The following is a 19,196-nucleotide window of genomic DNA, read 5'->3' on the forward strand; positions in this document are numbered from 1 at the left end:
AACTATCCATGAGTATAAACAGCACCTATAAACAAGCCCAAGTAGTACAGCAACGAAGGTTGCTGGGCGACGGTGTCCCAAAACAGGTGATCCGTGTCCCCCCCCCCCCCCTCCAGCTACCGCAAAGTTCATAATAACAACATTCCAGAAATGTAACAAATTTTGTCAATCATTACTTCTTTAGTGTTAAACGGATGCATATTTTCCGGCGGTGTACAAGTAACAAACACAACATAAGACAAATTACTGAGACAGCTTCGTGTAGCAGAGCTTTAAATCAATCTTATCGTATTACATTATACTAACAAACATTTTATCTTTGTTAAGTATAATTATATATAAAAATGATTATATGAGTTAACTTTCCCTGGAACTGTTACCAAAAACAAAACATAAAATGATAATTCTGATTACCGAGAAACTACATGTATTACAAATACAAACATGTATTTAAACCTGGTTGGTACTGGAAAAGGGGGGCTCGTACAACAAATACATATATATCTTAATTTGTGATCAACTTTATCCATTACACAAACAAACAAATGGGGTTTATGTAGATCGTTTTCCTATTCCCTTTCTTCCTTATCATCTGATTATTTTTTTTTTCAATACTGGGTTTGATCTGAAGGTCATACATGAGAATCAGCATTCCACACGAAAAATAAAGAACTTGATGTCAACATGGACATACATTGTGGAATAGATATTATGAATAAATGCGTACTGTATGTATTACTTTGTCTTGACTAGAAAATGGAAATGAAAAGGGAAAAAGAAAAAAAACTTCATATTATGCGTATTATGCTTGGAGAATTTTCACACACATACAAAAACAAAATGTATTAAACTTTAAAGTCAGCTTTAACACAGGTTTCAGTCATTTTAACAAATAAAAGGATTTTTCTTTCTTCATTCTCCTCTTCCTTGTTTATTACAAAGTGGAAATAATTCAAAGAAGAAAAGGTGTGAAATGATGTCACGCAGCAAATAACCTGCTTTAAGTTTACTGTCACTATAGACCTATTTCATAATACAATTGTAAGTATAACAGGTAAGGTAAAAGCTAAATCCAATTTACCTTCATCTCCTCCTTCTCCTCATTGCTTTTTTTTTTTTGGTGCAATTAAGAGTGGGTCTGTGAAGGCTTAACTTATCTAATCAATGAAGAAAGGATATACACGGAGAAGTATAAAGTCATTGCTGTGTATAGGCCGCACTGATATACAATATTCACAATCAGTATAAAAGGTTAGTATATACAAATATTTTTTGTTCTTCTTTCTTTTTCATTACTAAATGGAAATGAGGAGAAAATAAAACAAATAATCAAATTTTCTATCATATCACCGTATTTTCTACTAGGGAAAACAACAACAAAAAACCTTAAAAAGCAACAGAATACCAATATTCATTTCTTCAACCTTTTACTTTCATTATACCCTTCTCCTCATCCTCCTCCTCTCTCTCCTCATTGTCTTCTTGTGAAAATGAAATAGGAAAGTGAAGGCTTTACTTGTTCAATCAGTGAGGAAATAATGTACAAGAAGAAATGGTCACTACTGTGTATAAGCAGCATTGATCTGCAATTCATTGTCACTATAAGAGGTAAGTATGAATACATTTTTTCCATGCTGCTTTCTTCTTTTTTTTAATTCCAAGATGGAGATGAGGAGAACAATAAAAAAGAAAACCAGAGCTTCCTTTATATATATGCATTGGAGCAAAATTAGCTGAAAACATACAAACTTGTAACAAATAGCCCTATTTATGGTCAGCCGTGGCATACACTTCGTAAAAATCGGTCTAACAGGTAAGAACTCATTATATTTTCATCGTGTTCTTACAAAATTGTCCTTTGTGCCAGAAAAGGAAAAGAAAAGAAAAAAAAACACTATTTAGGACAAAATTTAGTGAACAACGTTTGTTCTATATTACTTCAAACTGTCTAGTTTGACAATTCATTTCAATTTTCAAAATTGTATTGGTAATATTATAGCATGTTTCATTATCAATGTCAGTATTACTTTGAAAGATATAGATAGAAGAGTGTTACCTGGAGCAGATGGCATGTCACAAGCCGAAAAACACCGTTGATCTGATATGATATGGAAATGAAGAACAGAATGAAGTGCAGCTATTCCTTATAAGCTTGCCAGGCGGTGGTATTTTTCGCTTTGCTGAACAAGACCACTTTAGTTCCAACAAGGGTTATTTTTGTGGAGAGGTTCTCGTCCTTCCTCATCTTGTACGCCTTGGCTGCAAGTACGCTGTAAGTACGTAGTAGGGGTACCTATAGAGAGTTATACAGTTTAAGCCAGTATAATGAACATTAACTCTTATGACATTGTTCTGTGACTTGCAAGGTGTAGACAAGACGATGATCACGTGCTGTAATTATGGAACTCTTGTTGCAAGGGGACAAATTCTATAAAAGAGGAGGGTGTAATTTTCTCCATAACACTGTACACAAAAGCACCTAGTTGGAAAGCAGTTGTTTTTCATTAGTTTCATTTCATAATTACATTGTTCAGTATTACTCCTTGCAGATGCATCATCTATAGCCCCGTCCAATTGCGATCCGATTTTTCCCCGCGTCCTGCCACGTCTATAAATCGACCGTAGCTCGTCTTAAACTCGACATCAATGCGAACAACATCGTCTGCTTCACGGGAGACCACTTTTTGACGTGTTTTGGTCGTGATTAAGCCGTAAAGCGCTGTGTGACCGGGCTTTAAGTTGCAGTATAAGTAGGGAAGGAAAGTGTACAGTACAACATTCGCAACACATAATTACACAAGTCTATGGATAATGATTTTGATACCGTTCTGTTTCTATGACTTCTCATAATATGATACTTCCAACATAACTTCGAGTCAACATAGACCCTACAAAGAACTTGGCATACTTAACCATGAGTATTCTTACGCAATTTACATTCATTTCAAATGCAACGAAATCACAGGATCTACTGCGATGACTGATTTTAAAAGTTGCATTTTTTGCGGTTAAATGACATTTTATTTATAAATTATTTACATTTAAATTATACATTCGCTTTCTGGAAATGCTTCTCGCTCTCTTGCGTGTCACCCTTTTGTTATCCAATCAGTAGACTTGGGTCAGGTGCTGTATAAATGGCTGACTAGCGTAAGCCGTGGCAACGAGGGCGGAGTCTCACGCTGAGTAAATGAATAGGTACGTAGGGAAGTGCGAAAGCCAGGGTTGGCCAAAAAAAAAATTAAAAAATCACAGAAAAAAAATGAGACGGTAAGTGCGGAGATTTCTGGAACTCGCAACCATTTTTTTTTTCTCTCTGAAATTTTAGCACAGGCAGATAAACATCGAAGAATAATAATCCGTTATTTTACAAGTTTGACCCCTAAAGTGTTTGCCCACCATTTCTGGCCTATCATATGGAAATTCCCTGTGAGACTTAGGTCAATGTCTCATTTTTGACAAAACGGTAAGAATGATACGCTCTTCTAGCTAAAATGACAACCAGGTTCTTAGACGATTCAAACGAGGGGAAGACACTCTAAATCCAAAAAGCAAAGGACATACCAGAATGGAAACCAAACTGGGCCCCACGTTCCTTCATCAGCCCGTAGGCGCCAGACATGCGCGATGTCGGCCGTCCAGCGAAGCGCTCTTCTTTCGGGAAGGCTACAGAGTTATTCAAACCATACGTCTCCGAGACTTTCGCACGCTGGTACTCCAATGTGCACCACTTGCCATACCGGTCCGGATCGGCTTCTATGAGGTCATGGGGTGGCTCGCCATCCATGATCCAGTCTTTCAGGTACCTCCCTATCGCTGCAGAATGTATGATACCGTATCTGAGAATGGAGAAAAAAAATAAAGGAGACCACATACTATTCCAATACTTTTCCCAGGAGAAGTCCACATTTGAAGGGATTGTCATTGCGATCTCCAACTTCCCAATCAAATCATTAAAGTATATAAAGTACGTTACAAAATTCATATGATAATTCTGAAGATCCATCGTGATATCTATATGTTGCCTTGTACGAAAAAAAAAAGAATAATCACAGAAGGAAATATCAGTGGAAGTTGGGGGAAAATATCGGAACACACACACACACACACACACACACAAAGTTGATTATTAAAGTTCATATAGAGTAACGCCTATTGGCAGCTCCATTTCATATGTGTGTTGAGCAGCTGTCCAATTGTTTTGCACACCCAATTTCACTATTTTTCTCCCCCCCCCCCCCCCCCCCCATCACATATTTGGGCGCAGACAAAACATATCCGTTGATGACGTGCAAAAACTTATTTCTTTATTTACACAACACGAAAAGGTATGATTTTTTTTTCCTCTGGTGAAATATGGAAATTGGTTAATTTTTTGTATACGAACCAATTGAACAGCTGCTCAATACCCAGATCACCCAAAATTGCCAATTTGTATTACCCTCTGAAAGTTTACAATAACTTTTTGATGTGTCCTATTTCCTTAAACCTTCACTGATCTACTTCTCTGATTTTTCTTTTTTTTTCATAAAAAGGCAACATACTATTAAGTTGGAATTTCCCTTTGAGTGCAAATAATGTCAGTCATCAACCAAACAATCCAATTAAAGCATCTTGAAGACTTCGTTTGGATTTTTTTTTCATACAACGGAACACACCCTAATCCAAGATTTGAAAAAAAAATGATATCCTGACCTAATAAAATGTATATAATAGAGCTTCATCTTCAAAATGCTTCAATGCAGCTAAACTTTCTTGAGCAATATTTACTTCGATCCTATGCACGACTTTCGCAGACTCTAAAAGTAAGCGCTCTCAATCTTCCTTTTCTATATTGGACTGTACCAGTTGAATTTCGTAGGCGATTGCTTCAGTGATATTGCACGTATAATTACCTACCGAACTATTGCGGGGCATCCAGTTTCCTGTTAATATTGATCTGAGTTGATATACACAGTCATTAGGCAAGCATTGTTTCGGAAGAGACTTTGGGACCATTTCTGGTTCTGCACTATACATCATCTTCAAAGTAGAATGTTATGCTACAATATTGTTGTCATATCGTTAAAAAAAAAAGGCTGCCGAGACAAATGCGCATTACGGGAACAAAACCTACGAAGGTCTTGTGGCAGTGTGAACGGAGAGGTGAAATATCAGAATTGGTAACTTCCTCCACAAAATGGATATGGTATAGGAAATGGCTTACGATAAGGGGGCTGCCATCCAAAAGTTCTTCAAGCCGTGCGATGGTCCAAGCAACTCAATGGCGTCGGGAGTGTACGGGATGGGGCCGGACACTACACTCTGGATGTTGCCCTTGGCGAAGCAGGGAAACATCTCCATGGCAGCTTCCACGGGCTCTTGCAACCGGTCCAAGTCACTCTCAAACAGCTCCTTGCCAAAGCCTACCATCATTGTCAGAGAGAGGAAGAGAGAAAAGGGAGGGTGAAAAATGAAGAACGTAAGAGTTATCTTGTTTTAAGAGGGTAGCCTACTTGTTACACTAATTAGCAGTTAAGTTATATGAGATTAAAGGCACAATGTCAAGCTGTGTTTTATGTCTCTCCGAGATCAGAACACTCCGGAACACTGCTTACTGAGTATACGGTATATATATATATATATATATATATATATATATATCCCCTTTCTCGATACAGACTGCCCCCTCCTCATCTCAGGTGAGCTGTCATCACTATAATACGTGGATAGATTTTCTTTAATGTGTGTTCAAAACGGGATTTCAGTACTCAAACCAAAGAAAAATTAATATCTTATATGCCATGAATGTTAAAGATTGTTTTTTCAAAATGTGTTAAATTTCTCAGGGGTATGGTATGGTATGGTATCTATTTCCGTATAAAAATAAAAAAACGGGTAGATTGCCCATATTCAGCGTTGCCAACATGGCAACGCTGTTCTTCCATGGGGTCCATATACAATGAGTACAATATGGACACGTACAAAACGAATTATACAAACATACAGGTGGAAACACATACAGTAAAATGAGGGAGAGAAAAAAGAACAACCGATAATAGAAAAGTCTTAAAGGCAATTAGATATAACAATGACCAAATCAGAATATGTTTAGATATAAAATGGAGTGTTTGAAAACAACATCCTCAAACATATCTATGCAGTGAAAAAAAAAACAGATTGTTGTAAAATAATTACTTTGATAAATTTAGATAAAAATACGTAGTAACGAAACAAAAAGTAACTGGAGACTTGTGTAAAATGCTTAGATGAATCTATGACAATTTAAGAAAAGTAAAATTCGTGGCAAGTGATATGTCAATTACGGAAAACTAAAGGTGAGGTATATAATGATTGTATCGAAATCAAAGAATGATAATTCAATGGATAAAAAACAGGTACAATTTGTAAAGAGTTTAAAGAAATATTTTGTAATATGGAATAAGTTGGAAAGCTGATTCAAAATTTCAGATGTTATGAGTTGTTACAAAATCGAAAAAAATAAGATATTATTAACTAATACGGATAGCATATACAACTGTATATACTTATTTACATGGGGTTAAAATCATAAGTAAATGACAAAATTTCAAAAGCAAATCCAAAGAATGAATAAAACAATTGAAAATTAATACTGGGCATGCAATCGCAACATTGTTGCAAAAAACAAAAACAAGACTAGCATGGCAGCATAACTACAACCCATGAGTCTGACATATTATATTAATATCCCAATATAACATTGTTTGTGTGTTTTCATTTTATCAATTAAAATACACAAAGCTGGCTTTGCTGGCATCGGCAGGGCTAGAACAAGCCTGTTTACACCCCTGAAAATGAGCGCTATATTTTGTATGATGGGAATATTGAATGAGAGCGCTAAAATGTAACGGGCTGTACAAAAAAATGATAAAACAAACACCCACAGTCCTGCTGGTGCCCCGACCCCTAGATGGCAGTGGTTCTCAGCTGCCCTCGTTCTTTTTAAAGTGCTTCCTGACATGTTTCCTTCCACTTTGCTGCGTCAGCAGATTTTAGGAGAGACTCGTTGAAAAATGCTGACTTGTCAAATTTGAGACCCGGGGATGAGCATTGGCAGTCGCATATAACATTTACCAATCTCATTAGGCTGAGAGTAGATAAAGTGTTCAGTAAATTCACTTGTACCATAACACAAACAAAGGTCTCATCCCACACTCTTGGTCAAAGTTTAGAGTCTACATCCTTTTGATACCCATGATAACACAATCTAATTTCAATTCAGTCTTTCAGCGGAAGTCAAAGAGATTATCGTAAACACATAAATTTACACAGAGTTGGAGTTTGGCAATCAAAGTCAATGTCAAAGTCCAAATTCTACATGAAGTAAACATTTGTTCATTGCTTTTACACCCTACAGTATGTACCTGTGAAATGGTTAGACCAACATGACGACATTGCAGCTTGCTTTATGGCAGCAAGAAAGTTCTGGTGATGAGGATGATGTCCAGAAAATCTTTTTTTTTTAAAGGGATAGCACAGTATTGGTTGAGATGAGAATTTGACTTTTAATTTTTTGCAAGATACCAAGAAAACACTTATGATATAGTACAGAGCATACCATTTTAAGAGGAATTCAAAGTTTATTTGATGAAAATCGGGTTTGGAATAACTGAAACATTAAAAAACAAAGTAAAACAAAGCAATCGTTGCAAAGTGTGGGTCCCACACTTACTCAGCCATTTCATAACCAATTTTTATCAAATAAAAGTTGAATTCCTCATAAAATTGCATGCTCTTTCATATTTTATATGAGATTTGTCATTTTCTCACCTAAAAAATGTAAGAAACCTGAAATTAGGTCTCACCCAATAATGTACGATCCCTTTAAACTGATTTTATTCTACGCATGTACGATCAATGTCACGTGCAATCAATCAAGTAATAAACAAAGGAGCAAGTCTTCACAGTTATGTCATTTTACTGTCAATAAAGAATGTGCAAAGCGTGTGCACATAATATTGCTGTCACTATGCAAATGGTGTCATCTGTGTCATGAATCACCATTTTAATAAAAAGCCAGAGATGGAAAGGAAATACAATATTAAGTGAAATGGCCACAAAGAAAATCTAAAGACGATTATTATGACTGGCTTATGCAGGGCTTTCAAAATGTATGGTTTAATACTCTAAATGACAAGAAATTTTTGATGAAAGCCATCCCTGTAATAGGAATATGTTTGAGGGTTCTTTTTCAGGAGGTACCTGTGAATTGTCCCACAGATGTGAAAGTGCAATGACCTCATTTCTTTCTGAAGAGTTTTTGAAGTAATCAAGTTCTTTGTTATCATATAAAACTGATGTAGGCCTGCCACAAATCCAGCGTGAGAGTGACAAAAGTTTGGCTGGAATATGACATGAGTTTTCTCATAAACATAATCCTTTTTCGTCGTGAAAATGTGTTTCTTTATCAATTTGATTTTTACTTCATTTTTCTACAACCACTGTTTAACTTTGTTTTATAAACCAACATGGCATCATAGAGTAAACATAACTGAAAATGAAAATAGACTGTGGTAAACATAACTTTGTCCTTTAAATAAAACAAAGGCTGATGTATTTTAATATCCACACTTGGATAAAGTGTGATGTATAGGTTACGGGAAGTAATACCTCTGCACATATAGGTCCGAAGTTCTGATATGTAATAAAAAGAAATTCCTATATGCGTGTTTGTGTGTGTGTGTGTCGGGGGGGGGGGGGGGGAGGGAGGGCGCCTTGCTCAAAAATAAGCTTTGCCTGCAACAGTCAATCATCAACTCACGTTTTTTCTCTTTCTTTGACCTGATACACGGCAATTGGTGTGAGACTGTCGTCGTGTGTGTTTACGTCCCGTATAAGTCTCGTCTTATAGCAATTTAACAATACCGGAAGGTGGTTTGTGTGAGCTATATGATGTGCAACTTATTGACAAATTGCCCTACATCGACGTAAATAAGCACTGTATTGATCAGCGTTTTAGGAGTAGACATGATAAAAAATCATGGGCGTACATACTCGAGCAGGATTCGAACCTACGACCTCCTGATCTCCGGACAGGCGTCATCTCCACTAGACCACCGAGCTTTCGCCCGACAGCAAGTGATGGTTCTAATCCTTACAGCATGCAGCGGGCACTGCGTAATTATTCAAATTCATGAAATTCTTCCGTCGAGACGTCTTCATTGCAACTGATTGACAAATTGCCCTACATCGACGTAAATAAGCACTGAATAGATCAGTATTTTAGTGGTAGCCATGATAGAAATTCATGGGCGTAGGGCTTACACACTCGAGCAGGATTCGAACCTACGACCTCCTGATCTCCGGACAAGCGTCATCAGTTGCAATGAGAACATCTCGACGGAAGAATTTCATAAATTTGAGGAAAGCTAAGATGTGTCTCTTGTATATGAACAAGTATGTTAACTCGAAGATAACGAATGCTGCGTTATGAGCTCGCCCACAGGCAAACGTGCCACAATCTGGGCAAGCACACGCAAGAACGGAGAGAATGGTCACTAACCTGGAGGGATGCCGCTGACTGCCCAGTCATCTTGCAGGACCATCTTGTGTGCCGTCTCGTAGGGTCCACACAGCAGCCCATCACGTTCCATGCGCATATAGTACGACCCCTCCAGGTCACGCATGACAGGAATCTCCTGCTTCAGGGCGGCCACCTCTGGGATGGTGGAAGTCACCATGTATTGATGGTGGACCGAAATCACTGGTATGTCGAGGCCTGCCATCTGTGCAACCTCCTTGCCCCAAAATCCTTGGGGGAAAAAACCAAACACGACAGAGACTGGAAGCATTCCAATGGAATTGTCAAAGGATAGATGTTCAATACGGCAATGTCAAAGAGACAAGAGTTTACAGAAAAGAAGAAAAACATGGAAAAGGAGAAATCTAATGTAAATCACAGAGATGACACTAAGTTTGCACGAAGTTGCTTGAACAGCACCAAAAACGTTCCACAAGAACATATAAGAGAAAGATAAAGGAAACGAATTATTTACACGGGAGAAGGGGATATTATCAACTATTATAAAATGGGCTTTAGAATCTCTGCAATCTGATTGGTCAGTTGTCATGCACTGACTTTTACTGATCCACACTGAGCCAAGTCCGAACGCATGGCCATGCGTCCGGTAAAATCCGTACGCATGGCTAAGCCCCTGTCACACTTTGCCGGATATGCCCACCGTAAAAGAAACGGGCGAGATTTTGCTCACCGTTGTTCAAGAAATCGTCAATCCGGTGGACAAAGTGTAAATTTTTCGTTTAGAGGAGCGTACATACACGGTCTAGCGGCCGAACAAAACGCACCTTTGGCGACTCTGTACAGCACAGTGGAACGCACTCAAACGCATGAGAAACGAATAAGAACCGCATGCTCACAGGACAGAACGCACGAAGAACAAATGAGTGACACATGAGACGTACACCGAACGTCAGAGAACCGTGTGTACGCGTTTTACGTGCTGTACATAGCCGTTCCATCCGTTCCATTTTTTGCAGCAACGGACTCTACAGGAAGCCGAACGGATGGAAACGCGCGGAAAACGACAAAGTACAATATAGATACAGGAGAAAACTTATTACCATCGGACAAGGATCAGATCGCGCTATCCGTTTTTGGCGAGAGAAAACTTTGTGCATGCACAAAGTTTTCTGGCCGCTCTCACGGAAATCACCGGAAGAAATGTCCATCCAAAGGATAAAAAAGACCTGAAACGCATTTTAACGGATATCAACGGATGCCAAAATTCGACATTCATTTTTAATGCGTTTGCCATATCCGGCAAAGTGTGACAGGGACATTTACGTTTTGTATTTTGTAGTATATATAGGTGTAAAGGACATATGATGGGGAAAATGGTCGTATTTCATGAATTTACGGGCCCATTTTATAACACAAATCGTCGGTGTTTTCACGAAGTGGCACGACCGGCCAAAATCGAGTAAATTTTCGATTTTAAGATTTTTGCATATTATGATAGTAAATACCGAGATCTACAACCTGACAAATTTTTGAACCTCAATCTCAAATAATTACGTAATAATAACGACCGTGTCACTTCGTGAAAACTTCGACTGGTCGGTCTACGATTTTCACGAAGTGGCACGATCGCGGGTTGACGGTGCGTATACGCCGGACGTCATCATAAGTCATTCATCTGCCAAACGTCCTCGTACGCGCGCGTCTAAAATGGCTGCGCTCAGAGCAACGGAAGCTAGACAGATGAAATCGGTAAAGTTACATTTCGCTCTGTATTGACACTTTAATTGTTCATTTTTCACATTCTTGAATGTAGATTTATGAATGAGGAATTAGAATATCAAAACAGCGTAAATATGTATTCTTGCAGATCACATTGACTTCGTTTGGCGCTGTCCTAGGTTCGTTATCTACGTGTGCAGTCCCACATCTATTATTCGGTGTAAGTGGAGAATAGGCAGGGAAAGTGATTCGAACTAAAGTCAAATGAACACGTCTCACATCTGCATCGAATCTTAAACGCACTAACTGGTGATATATTGTGAAGTTTTATTGTTTCCTGTATTACGAGCTCAAATACGTAATGCAACGACCTACTTCCCAGGTGGCAGGTAGACTGATTTAACTCTCTTATCTTACTTGATTATGTCTGAATCTTCCAGGAATTTAGATCCATTTAAGGGAGTCTATATCTAGGCCTACAACTTCAACATCTAATTAAGATAGTTAACAGTGTTACAATGTTAATAGTGTTCTTGACCTGTCCAGGTTACCTGTCTAGGTTACTCTAAAAGTGATGTTATTTCGCTGACTACCTTTGAATTCTCAATGAAAAAAAAAATGATTTTAGAGTTACTTCTGCTAAAAGTCTAACGTTAAATCAGGGAGGTCCTCTTCCCATCTCCCTGTCTAAATTCAGGCGTTACCAACAACAATGGAGACTTTGATAATGTTGTCGAGAATACCGTAACAGCAAATTTGATTTGGATAGACAACAAGCAAAATGCAACGTTTATGCTCAGCACCTGAATTCATAAATTGTTCTATCATGCTATATTATGAGCCTAAAAGCCTCAATGTGGTCGTAATTGGCCTATACGTGGCAAGTACTTTTGCCTTAGTTTGCAATTTTTCGTTTTGTTTGTTTTGATTTTCTACAATCTATGGTTCTTTGAAACACTAGGGTTTTTTTTCGGGGGGGGGGGGGTGGAGGCTGGGGATTCGGAGCTGGGCAAATTGTAAAATTAAACCAAAGAGATGTTCATTGTTCATAAACTTCAGATTCTGGTAAGCCGGAGAATATAGACCTGAAAGGGATGGGGGGGGGGGGGGGGGGCAGTGTGATGTTTTGCAAATCTGTGCATCAATTTTATGATCTTACAGAACTGGTAGTGATGGAGTTTCATGTGACTGACATCTTTCATTCATCTTCCTTTACAAACAGATATTGAGGCCTTTGTGTGGACAACCCAACAACTTGCAGACTGGAATGAAATGAGTGCTGTCCTTCGATGATGGGCTACTTTACAGTATTGTACTCCATACCGCATTCCTGCAGATTTCTCCTATCATCTCAAGCTTGAACAAGACCCGTAAGTTACATTGCTATCTGTCAAGGATTTAGAGTAAATTAGACAGACCAGTGTGTAATAGACAGTGCAGGCACACTACTGGTAATAATATTACTCATATGATTTGCCACACTAATATGATTTGCCACATACTAAAATAATTGTTTTGATTACCTTTGAATTCTCCATGAAAAAAAAAATGATTTTAGAGTTACTTCTGCTAAAAGTCTAACGTTAAATCAGGGAGGTCCTCTTCCCACCTCCCTGTCTAATTGAGGCGTTACCAACAGCAATGAAGAGTTTGATAATGTTGTCAAGAATACCGTACCAGCAAATTTGATTTGGAATAATGGATAGACAACAAGAAAGAAAAACAAAAAACTCCTGTGCAACGTTTATGCTCAGCACATGAATTCATAAATTGTTCTATCATGCTATATTATGAGCCTAAAAGCCTCAATGTAGACGTAATTGGCCTATACGTGGCAAGTACTTTTGCCTTAGGTTGCGAGTTTTCATTTTGTTTGTTTTGATTTTCTACAATCTATGGTTCTTTGAAACACAGAGGGGTTTTTTTTTGGGGGGGGGGATGGAGGCTAGGGATTCAGAGCTAGGCAAATTGTAAAATTAAACCAGAGAGACATTCATAAACTTCAGATTCTGGTAAGCTGTAGAATATAGACCTGAAAGGGATGGGGGGGGGGGGGCAGTGTGATGTTTTGCAAATCTGTGCATCAATGTTATGATCTTACAGAACTGGTAGTGATGGAGTTTCATGTGACTGACATCTTTTATTCATCTTCCATTACAAACAGATATTGAGGCATTTGTGTGGACAACCCAACAACTTGCAGACTGGAATGAAATGAGTGCTGTCCTTCGATGATGGGCTACTTTACAGTATTGTACTCCATACCACATTCCTGCAGATTTCTCCTATCATCTCAAGCTTGAACAAGAACCGTAAGTTACATTGCTATCTGTCAAGGACTTAGAGTAAATTAGACAGACCAGTGTGTAATAGACAGTGCAGGCACACTACTTATAATAATAATATTCCTAATATGATTTGCCACATACTGAAATAATTGTTTTGTCTTACTCTTTCTTTAATTACAACTGTATTTGTAGTTTTATGAATGTGAAGCACTGACATAACATGGAATCCAACATTTTGACATCTAATTATCTGTAGTCATGTTGCATTTTGGTATAAAGGCAATGTTGTCCCTCAGTCTGATTTTGATGTGGTAGCAGTGTGCATTTCTTCAGTGTCATGTATCTTTCAGGACTGTTGTAACTGTAGTTTTTTATTGTTAGTTTGATTATTGTTGTGTTTTTATTTTTTTATGGGGGGGGGGGGGGGCAAGGGAGATGAGGAAGAACAGTTACACACTCTGTACTGATATGAGATACCATCAACTTTGCAAAAGTCAATGGCACATACTGTATGACAAATTCTTGGCAGAGAAGATGAAAATGAACTGTCTCAATATACATTTATAGTTTTACTCATGTCAATGTGTTTTTTTCTTTGTTCACTCAGAAGTCAAATGTCTGAGACATTACTTACATGGAATTGACTGTGTCACTGATTTTCACTTGTGATGTCCTGCTTTCTTTATTCTTTACTTTAGTTCTGCTCCTGATTCTAGTCAACAATATGTTCATTCACCATTTCGTCTGGCGTAGCATCCTCTTTTTACTGCACTCAAAGGTTACATTGTGCACCATGCTAAAGGTGAGCAAGATCAATAAACAGCATAACACCTTTTCATGTAGTATTTGGTTTTATTTTGTCATAGACAATTACTAAGAAAATCCAGTGTCAATGGACAATTAGGTGTAATCCTACTACAGTCTTGTTATGCACATTATCACATTGATTTAAACTTTATGATAAAAAAAAAGATGTATTAGCACTTTTGAGTAAAACATTACCAAAGTGTTGATATGAAAGGAACATTATCATACAATTATTTTCTTAGGGAAATCGGTGTAGTTTTAGAAATGTGTGAAATTAATTAAGAAGTATATTATGACTGTTGTATCAAATGTCATCATTCTCCTCTGCAATGGAGAAGTAACATTGTCTGTGAAAAACAATTGTTCCTCTTTGCATAGGGAGAGAAGCAGATAACAACTGTCTACTGGAGAAAGCCAAGAGAAACCCGAAACAGCTACAAATGACTAGGGTGGCTGAGCTGAACATCTGCACTAAAATCCAAGCCATGGGATCATTGTGGAAGGAGATCATAGCAATATTTCACCACAATCACAGAGTTGCTCCACACAGCAGCATCAAACTTTTCACAAGAGTGTGTGCTCTATGAATGGACAGGCAGGTTCTAGCAGAACATTATTTCGATGTTCTTTTTGATTTTCTATTTAATGACTTTGGGTTTGTATGTGTGCAGAAATGGGGGGGGGGGGTAGTGGTGTCATAAAGTAGGACATCATTTTTAATAATGATAATAATAATAATAATAATAATAATAATAATAATAATGATGATGATAATCATCATCATCATCATAATCATAATCATAACAATAAAAATAGTAATAATTATAATAATCAACAGTGCTTTAATATATAGCATATGGAAACATTCTGTATTATGCCATTTGTGCTCAAGGATAGAAATGATTGAACAAAAACATACAATTGCAATTACAGTGATACCTTTTTTCACGTTTAGACTGTAATGGTAGAGACATTACAAGCAAATGTATGCCATTGTTTTTTTATTCAGGATAACAAGTAAGTCACTACCTTTTGAACGAAGGTTTCTCTCTGGTGTATTTTCTATTTAAAGTAGTTCTTTCAAATAGTGTGGATTCAAATATCAACATTTTGATCTGTGTATGAATTTTGACTGGAAACTAGTGCAAGCTTCTTAGCACTGGTGAAATTTTTGTTCATTTTTTTTTTTAATTTGGACACTACTCTTGCAGCAGAGTTTGGAATAGCTTGTAATCTCTGTATCTGTTTGACTGACAATCCACAAAGTAATTAATGACAAGATCAACATGTCACATTAAGAAACCATGAAGTACTGTTGTGCGTTTATCAGTAAAGTCTCAAATTTTCAAAATATTGTATGTGAAAGAATCAAGGAGATATTAAGGGACATTAATCCTACATACTGTATCTCTCACTGTCACCTTATTCACTGACATTACTCTTGATAACCATCAATCCACGGGTCTCTCTATACTGCTTTGTCACAATGATGCCATCCTCAATTTCCACTGTATTATGCTTCCCCTCTCTGACTTTAAACAGTGCTTTTCACAACAAAACCATAGCAATGTCAAATACCATATTGATGTCTCTTCTTTTACTTTGTTTATGAACCAGCTCTCCCATCACACTATTCATTTTGTCTCCCTTAGCCCAGCCACCATTAGGCCAAACCCATAAACAATTTTCAGTATTTTTGAATTATGCCTACCCAAGCACCTGTGACACCCACAGCAGACATAAACTAAAGTCAGGACCAAGTCAAGTCAAGTTGTGCAAGTTAGAAAGGTATTAGTAGACTGCAAGAGGGATATAAGAAATCGGATGCTTACATTTCCTCTGCTTGCTCTCTCTCTGCAACTAAAAAATGCCTAATAAACTTTGACAGAAAATGATTTCTTGGATGATAGATGTACTGCAATACATAGCCATATTATTGCAGTCTGTGTCTACATCAGAAATTATGGCCTAGACATCATTATCTATGTCTTCTTATATTGTATATTTTTGTGGGTTTTACTTTTGAAACAATAATGAGTAAATGCAGATCTGATAGCCACTTCTTACTGAGCTTAGATAAGGAACTTTGTATATGGTATCCTCTAGCAGTGAGAGAAAAGAAAGGGAAACATGAGGATTTTTATATCTTGCAAAATAACATGGTATGGTAATGAATAAAATTTCAGGCACATACTGTGCATAATATGAGTGCTTACAAACTTTTACAAAATGAGGGAAGATCAAGACTGTTTGCAGAAGATTTATAATACACTTTGTGAACTGTCACAGCAATTTAAACATCAATTAGATCAGTCACTGTCTACGAGATTGTATTGCCTTTAATATGATGAAGGTTATCCATACCAAATCAGCTAGTGTCTTTGTAATTATGTACTTGTATTCATATCATCAAATTCTAGTTTGATTATAAAGTCAATGTTTGGTAAACAGCATTTGACCAGGTTGAAGTTAGGTGATGGGATATGGAAGGAGGTGGAACATTTTGGTCATTATTTTGTAAGATTTTGGGGCTTTAAAGGCAAGAGTCAGTCTAGTCTCATACGTCTGAATAACATTTTTGAATCTACAAAAAAAAAAAAAAATATTGTAGTACCCCGAATGCCATGAAATAAAGATATCATCAAGGTGGATGATACATACAGAGCTTGGTATAAATGTTAGAACATAACAGAAACCTTCGTTACATCTGAAAAATAAATGAAAGGTAATGTACTGTACCTAACTTCATTCAAGTTGGAATCTGCATTATATGAGTAGTATGATCCACGTATAGTTTATTGAAAAGCCATATTTAAAACTCGTGTACGCACGTGGTAATAAATCTATGAATGAGAAAAGATACCCAAGTAAAGCTCATTTAGTTTTTATGTAATTTAAAAAGTTTTGTAAGGTGTCACGTGTAGGAAATAAATAGAGAGAGGGATTGTGTGTTTGTTTGTGTGTATGTGTGTGTTTGCGTGTGTGTGAGGGAGAAAGAGAGAAAGAAAGCGAAAGAAAGGGTGGAAAAGAGAGTGAAAGAGAGTATTACCAGCACAGAATTATTTTCTTTACAAGAATGACACATTCACAAAGCAATAGCAAACTGATTACATTTCATATTCGAAAACAACATAGCACGAGATACAGTAATGCTCCGAGGAAGAGAGTGAATCTTGAAAATTATGATTCGAAATAATGTGCAGAAAGACCGATGCAATGAGCTGAGAGCAATGATCAATGTGTAATATAATGAAGAACAACTCAATAATAATGCCTTTCTGCGAATGGATGAGAGATTTAGAAGGGGGAAAGAAAAAAAAAAAGTATCAAACAAAATCTTGATACCCAATTCATATCACTAGTATACAAAGGAGCATCGCTAATGCGCGCGCTCGATTATGTGCGCGCGCGGCTATGAGAAATGATGAAGATAACCTAACGCGCAGCGCGTGCGCGCCGATGGTGTCACTTCGTGAAAAATGAAATCCGCACCATGCGCGAAGAATCGAAGCGGCACGGCCGACGGTGCCGGTTCGTGAAAATATTGGAAGCGTTGTTTACGTGTTTTTGTGTTTTCACGAACCGGCACGACGGACTTTGCCCGATATTTCAACGAAACTTTTGTTTTTCACGATGAACCAAGAACATGAAACACACGAACAACTCCTAATCTGTCGTGCAGTGTGATATTTAGGTAACTGGACGTGAAATATAGGCGCAATCATGGATTTTGCAAAGGCAAAAACTTCAAACGCGATTATCTCAAAACTTACTTTCGCGGCTCCGGGGCCGGCTGTGCCGGTTCGTGAAAACACCAGCGAAATGATGCACAGGCCTATTTCGTTTAACTTTGGAACAATCTAAAACCCACTCGCTGCTCTCGTGGGTTTACACAGTTCCAAAGTTAAACTCGTGCATCCAATTCTCACCTATCCATTCTGTCCTTTGCATCATTTGTATACTAGTAACTATGGAGGTACGCACAATCTCTCAAAAGAACCTCTGACGCGGCTAAACATATGTATTAGTGCCTACACGCTATAGTCCTTTGGTTTAATCATAAACATAAAATCACTTGGGAACATCATTAAATGAAATAAAAGAGTCGTCTTGTCGATTTAGGCCTACCCATCATTTCACGCATGCCTCTCCCAACTCCACAACTGCTCTTTGATATAGGTTTTCCCGGTCAAATTCATACTTTTGTCATTCAAGTTCCTATTCCGAGCATTCGATTTCACGCATTCCACGCTCGCAGCACTGAATCAGCAATCAAATTCAAAATCCGGTCATTCGAATTCACTATCCGAGCATTCAAATTCACTGTCGGAGCATTCAAATTCATTGTCGGAACATTCAAATTTAAGAGAGGAGCACGCATTTCATCAATAAGCATTCAAATTCATGTCAAGCTGGCGACGGAATCTCGTCGGTCATTCAATTTCGAGAATAGGCAACCATGTTCCAAATAACTCAATTCAATCCAAAAGAAGTCCTGAATTTAGATAGTTTGGGGCCGTGTTTGCGTGTGTTTTTCATTTAGCTTTGAATATATTGGGTTTTATGGTGATTATTTATTTTGCAGTAGAGGTCCACCTGTTCATTGACAATTTTGAACTCGTGATTAGCGAAAAGGAATATACAGGCACATGTCCCTCGGACTGGACATAATAGTCCATGGGCCAAGACCAGATTTTTACGATATTGGTACCACTTAAAGGGACAAATTCTGCTTATGCATTTTGAAATGGTATGTATCTGTAGATGATATTTTGCTATGATAGCAATTCCAGAGAAGTAGCTTAGTCTCAGTATCAGCCGTTAACCCTCATAACTCCAAATACCTTCTTTTTTTTAAGCTCGGTAAACCATGGAGGGCA

At 37.6% G+C, this 19,196-nt stretch overlaps 1 protein-coding gene, 1 long non-coding RNA gene and 1 other non-coding gene across 3 annotated transcripts in view; 1 reads left to right on the plus strand and 2 right to left on the minus strand.

The window, feature by feature from the left end:
• LOC139744976 (dimethylglycine dehydrogenase, mitochondrial-like) overlaps positions 1-19,196 on the minus strand; it is a 54,367-nt gene that overhangs the window by 17,787 nt on the left and 17,384 nt on the right. Inside the window, exons 5-7 of the mRNA XM_071655385.1 lie at positions 9,524-9,772; positions 5,207-5,405; positions 3,565-3,839 (exon numbers count right to left, since the gene is read on the minus strand). Coding sequence (XP_071511486.1) covers positions 3,565-3,839; positions 5,207-5,405; positions 9,524-9,772 — 723 coding nt within the window. The remainder of the gene's footprint in view (positions 1-3,564; positions 3,840-5,206; positions 5,406-9,523; positions 9,773-19,196) is intronic.
• Positions 9,012-9,084, minus strand: Trnas-gga (transfer RNA serine (anticodon GGA)). Its single transcript has one exon. It is a non-coding gene; the product is annotated as a tRNA-Ser (tRNA).
• LOC139744975 (uncharacterized) lies at positions 12,423-14,989 on the plus strand. Its single transcript, XR_011711854.1, has 4 exons — positions 12,423-12,591; positions 13,386-13,533; positions 14,208-14,311; positions 14,695-14,989. It is a non-coding gene; the product is annotated as an uncharacterized lncRNA (long non-coding RNA).

The sequence above is a fragment of the Diadema antillarum genome, unplaced genomic scaffold, assembly GCF_040938485.1.
Source record: "Diadema antillarum isolate AM-2024a unplaced genomic scaffold, OU_Dant_1.0 seq00001224_RagTag, whole genome shotgun sequence".
NCBI classification, from domain to species: domain Eukaryota; kingdom Metazoa; phylum Echinodermata; class Echinoidea; order Diadematoida; family Diadematidae; genus Diadema; species Diadema antillarum.